Here is a 5,666-nt window from a genome sequence, read left to right as displayed (position 1 = left end):
TTCAATACCCTGTTCCAGTTACCCTTTTGTAGGGCCTTGCTGATGCTTCAGTCAAAACCCCTGTCCCCCAGCCCTGATGCACTCCTCTGCCTCCATTGTGATCACAGGGACTAGGAGTATCTGTGCCCCTATGACTGGGAGTGGAGGGGGTATTGGTGAGTGTTCAATGAGTCATATCTATGTAACTGTTTCTATTGGCTTCAACAGGGCTCTGAAGCAGAAGATCTGGCCTGGCATCCCAAGCCCAGAGAGCGAGTTTGAAGGCCTCTTCACCACCCACAAGGGTAACTTCCAGGTAGGTGACCTGGTTGTCCCCTCAGTGCCTGGGCTTCCCTGCTTCTTGCAGCCAAACTGCAGGCCTCTCTGAGCAGGTTGGTGCTATTTCTTCAGCTGTGGCTGTACCAGAACGATGGCTGCCTGTGGTGGAGCCCCTGCACCCCCTTCACAGAGGACCCACCTGCCTCCCTGGAAGTCCTCTCAGAGCGCTGCTGGGGGAAGATGCAGGCAGTGGAGCCGGGGACAGATGATGAGGGCCCCCTGCTGGAGCCGGTGGGCAGTGGGCATGCCCAGGATACCTATCTGGTGCTGGACAAATGGTTGCTGCCCCGGAACCCGCCCAGTGAGGACCTCCCAGGGCCCGATGGCAGTGTGGACACAGTGGCCATGGATGAAGGCTCAGAAGCATCCTCCTGCTCATCTGCTTTGGCCTCGAAGCCTAGCCCAGAGGGAGCCTCTGCTGCCAGCTTCGAGTACACCATCCTGGACCCCAGCTCCCAGCTCTTGCGTCCATGGGCACTGTCCCCTGAGCTGCCCCCTACCCCACCCCACCTGAAGTACCTGTACCTTGTCGTATCTGACTCTGGCATCTCAACTGACTATAGCTCAGGGGACTCCCAGGGAGCCCAAGGGGGCTTATCCGATGGCCCCTACTCCAACCCTTATGAGAACAGCCTTATCCCAGCCGCTGAGCCTCTGCCCCCTAGCTATGTGGCTTGCTCTTAGGACACCAGGCTGCAGATGATCGGGGATCCAATATGACTCAGAGAGCCAGTTGCAGACTCAAGACTTACTGAACAGGGAGGGCGAGGCCTCTCTCAGGAGTAGGGGCATTGCTGATTTTGTCTGCCCAGTCCATCCTGCTCAGGAAATCACAACCTTGCAGTATCTTTAAATATGTATAGTTTTTTTTTTTTTTTTTATCTATCTATCTTTATATACATATGTATGTAAGTTTTTCTACCATGATTTTTACAAACACTCTGTAAGTCCCATCTTCCCCTGGGCGTAGGCCATAGGGGTAGAAGTTAAAGTTCTTGAGCTTGTTCAGAAGCTGAACCTGCAATCTGAATACTAATCATAACATAAAATAGTATGTTAAACAGCTCCTAAATCTTAGTGGCTTACCACACTAAGTGATTTCTCTCTCCTAACTCAGCTCAAATGGGCAGCCATCCACAGGATGAGTCAGAGGATAAGACTCTTCCAGTCTGTAGCTCTACCTTCTCTTAGGGTGCTTAGATGGATCCCCTATTCTACAAACTGCCAGTCAGCAAGGGAACAAAACGGGCAGCAATGACCCTCAATGGGCCATTTGAGGGATCTGGTCCGGAAATGGACTTCCTCTTTTCTTCTCACACCTCATTGGCTGGGAACAGTCACATGACCCCAGTCACAGGAAAGGCTGGGAAACTTAGTTTAGTTCTTCACCCAGGAAGAGCAAAGCTGTTTAACGGGCCTCTAGCTAGTCTCTGCAACTAACAATAATAACAATAATTCTGAATCACGCCATGTTCTAAGAGAGTACTCTGATGACACTTGGTGTCAGCAAGTAACTCAATGGGAGTTTTGGTTTAACTACAGACAGAGTCTCTGTTACATAGGCTGGAGCCCAGTACCTCCAACATGGTTCGCTGCAGCCTTGACCTCCTGGGCTTAGGTGATCCTCCTGCCTCAGCTTTTTTAGTAGCTGGGACTACTGGCGTGCACCACCAAGGCTGGCTGTTTTTTTTTCTGTTTTTTTTTTTTTTTTGAGACGGAGTCTCATCTCACTCTCTGTCGCCCAGGCTGGAGTGCAGTGGCCGGATCTTGGCTCACTGCAAGCTCCGCCTCCCGGGTTCACGCCATTCTCCTGCCTCAGCCTTTCGAGTAGCTGGGACTGCAGGCGCTCGTCACCTCGCCCGGCTAGTTTTTTGTTTTGTATTTTTTAGTAGAGACAGGGTTTCACCTTGTTAGCCAGGATGGTCTCGATCTGCTGACCTCGTGATCCGCCCATCTCGGCCTCCCAAAGTGCTGGGATTACAGGCTTGAACCACCGCGCCCGGCCCCTAATTTCTTTCTTAGGGGCCCCATCTCCAGATACAACCACAGTCAGTGTTACGGCTTCAATATATGAATTTGGAGGCAGAAGAACATAAACATTCAGTCTATAGCAGTGGAATAGATATTTTCCTAGTAGGCCCTTTCACTGATAGAATGAGGATTTGGGCTTTCAGCTCTCTGCAGGAATCTTTATTCTGACTCTTCAACTTATGTGAGCCCTAGGCTAAGTCTCTTGTTCATATAAGGTCATTTAGATTAACTATTTAGGTGATTGTGAATGGCAGATGTCCCCAGGGAAGCTGGTGGCTTCAGTATTTAGTTCCACCTCTGGATTTATTTTTGGCTTCACAAGATTTCCCATACATTCTGTTCAAATTAGGTAAAAATTAAAATATGTGTGTTTTAAATATTTCACCTTGTATTTTGAAACTTTTTATCATAAACATTCTCAGACTTTTGTGATATAGAAGTCAATAAAATAGTAGAGAAGATGTAATGTACCCTCATATACCAATCAACTAGATTCTATAATCATCATTTTGTCAAACTTGCTTAAACTTGTTTTTTCTTTTTGTTTTTATTTTAATATTTTAAAGTTCTAATATCAACTACTACATTTTACAACATCAATGTATATAACCATACAAATAGATATTTTCTATATAATCACCTAGAACAGTATCAATTTATCTTTACTATCATCTAATACATTTGAATATAAGTCAAATTCCCCTTATTATTTCAAAAATGTCATTTTATGGTTGATTGGTTTAAATTTGGGCCCTAACAGGGTCTACATTTTGCCTTTCATGGTGGTGGTGCTTTTGTTTCAAATTCCCTTTAATCTAGAATAGGTCTTTCCTTTTTTTAAATTTAATGATACCAATGACTCTTGAAAAGTAAGAGAGTTGCCTTATAGAATTGTTTTCCTTTGTTGTATGAAATGTTTTTCTATTCTTCATATTTTCTATAAATTAAAAATAAGTATAAAGACTGGATTATATTTAGATTCAACTTCTTTAGCATAGATACTTCATAGGTAGTGCACGTGACTGTATTACATTAAATCAGAAAATATGTATCTCTGGTAATCATAAGTTTAGTGATGTTGAAACTGATCATTGGTACAGGTTTTGTCAGCCTGACCCTCGTGTTACAAATTTCCCCATTAATCTTTTCACCTAATATCTTTTACAATCTATTGATGATTGTTGCCTTTTAATGTTTTTTCAACATAATTTGCCATTTGGTGATTTTCTAATTCTATCATTTATCTACATTTATCAGATGAAAATTTTCTGAAAAATTTTTCCTCACAAATGAAGTTTTTTAGATGACTCTGATGCTTAGTTTGTGTAGGAGAGGATAAATGTTTCTTTCTTTTTAATTGCCAATTTTCATGGTAAATGGTTGTCACTCTAGCTACCTCCTGTGCTGAAACGAGTTTTTTTTTTTTTTTTTTTTTTAATTTTCTATTAGGTTTTTGGCTTTCATAACGTGAAGCCTCTAGGTGTTTTTGTAAAGAGAAGGATTATAAATCAAAAATAAAAATCAAGAATACTAACCACATCACTATACTTGGGTTTAGTATTTCTTGGGTTCAGGAAAAGTTTTTAGACATGGCTTTTTCTAGAATGTAAGTACCTTCTGTATGGACACAAGAGTAGATCTTAATTTGATAAGGATTCAAAATTGAATTTCTCAGTCCTTTAAACCCTAGTCGGTCTTTAGCGATGTCATTATTTTTAGGTTCCTGTTTCTCCTTTAAGGTCAATGTGATCCTACATTTCTAGAATGATTTTCCTAAAATTTATTTTTAATATTTCATCCCTCCACCTCCCTGCCTTCATCCTTAGAATCTGAGTTGGGATAAATAACAAGCCTATCCTCAATCTCCTTTACATAGCAAAACACTAATATGGGTAATAAGACATTTGTCAAAGAGTGATTTGTGTTTTTAAGTCATGCTAATAATAAAAATTAAGACTTAAAAAGAGAGCGAGAGAGAATTAAAGCTCTATAGAAGTGAATTTCTTAGCTGCCAAATAAAAGATTGATGATAGTTTAAGCAAACTTAGAATTAATACTTTGTGAACACATTGATTAACATGGCTATTTCTCTTCCTGACCTTATATTTTATCAATATCTTATTATGTGGAAAAAATGAAGACATCAACATAGTACAATAAGCTTATTTAAAAGGCAAATGGGTCAAGTTTGTATGAAATGACAATTATGAAAATAATCACAAACAAGTCATTAAACAGGATTTAATTAATAGGTTATACCAAAAGAAAGGCTCTGCATTAATGTGCTCAACAACCAAAGAGGACATATTCTGCTTACAAAGTATGTATGATAATCTAAAATAAATGTGTATAACATAATGGAAAAGCAAATGTATAAATGACAAAGCAGAGGTAGAGATGTTGTTTTAGGTAGCAAGGATCTAGCCTCAGTAACAATCATTATTAAAATGATTAAAGACACCTAAGTCTGTAATAAAAAAAAAAAAATACTCCAGTTGCTCTTCCAAAGGCAACCTGTAGGTTAATACTAAAAAGGATAAAGCCATATGATCAAAATTTTAATATTCAGTCAATCTTTAGACAAAAAGATATCCACAGTTACAAAACCCTGATTTTAAATGTTTTATTAAATAAGTTTTTATTGTACATTTACAGAAGATAAATTAAGGTATAAAACACTAAATGTAAAGTCTTTATTATAAAATGAGATTAACACGGTGTGTCATGTCATTAGACTCAGCAGCATTGTCAGTTGGTAAGTTTTATATATATTGTTTTCAAAGAACCAGTTGGTGAACAAAAACAGCACAATAATTATAGCAGTTAATTCACGCATTCATTCACCCAGAAATCATATGTATTATATCGTGTGCCAGATATAGTTCCAAGCACTAATTAAACAAAGATTAATAAGGCAAGAACCCTTCATTTAAAGAACTCACAGTCTCTTTGGAGAATTTTTAACATGGTCAGTTCATAACAGTCCACTATGAAAAGTGTTATAATGAGAATATGGAAGATATGTTGTGGGTAATTTGAAAATAATGGGAATTCTTGCTTTGGAGATGGCTTTTTAAAGAGAGAGTTTCTCAATGGTGATGGCATTGAATCTATAAATTACTTTGGGCAGTATGGCCATTTTCACGATATTCATTCTTCCTATCCAAGAGCATGGAATGTTCTTGCATTTGTTTGTGTCCTCTTTTATTTTGTTGAGCAGTGGTCTGTAGTTCTCCTTGAAGAGGTCCTTCACATCCCTTGTAAGTTGGATTCCTAGGTATTTTATTCTCTTTGAAGCAATTGTGAATGAGAGTTCA

The 5,666-nt window shown here is 39.6% G+C and overlaps 1 protein-coding gene across 1 annotated transcript; it reads left to right on the top strand.

Moving 5' to 3' along the window:
• Positions 1-130: 130 nt before the first annotated feature.
• LOC105550189 (erythropoietin receptor-like) lies at positions 131-1,786 on the top strand. The gene is made up of 2 exons (XM_011995078.1): positions 131-295; positions 391-1,786. Exons 1-2 carry the CDS (start codon positions 131-133, stop codon positions 1,000-1,002), a joined length of 777 nt encoding a protein of 258 aa, XP_011850468.1. The 3' UTR covers positions 1,003-1,786.
• The last annotated feature ends 3,880 nt before the right edge of the window (positions 1,787-5,666 follow it).

The sequence above is a fragment of the Mandrillus leucophaeus genome, unplaced genomic scaffold (genome assembly GCF_000951045.1).
Source record: "Mandrillus leucophaeus isolate KB7577 unplaced genomic scaffold, Mleu.le_1.0 Scaffold112, whole genome shotgun sequence".
Taxonomy (NCBI): Eukaryota; Metazoa; Chordata; class Mammalia; order Primates; family Cercopithecidae; genus Mandrillus; species Mandrillus leucophaeus.
This window is presented reverse-complemented; position numbering and strand designations above follow the sequence as displayed.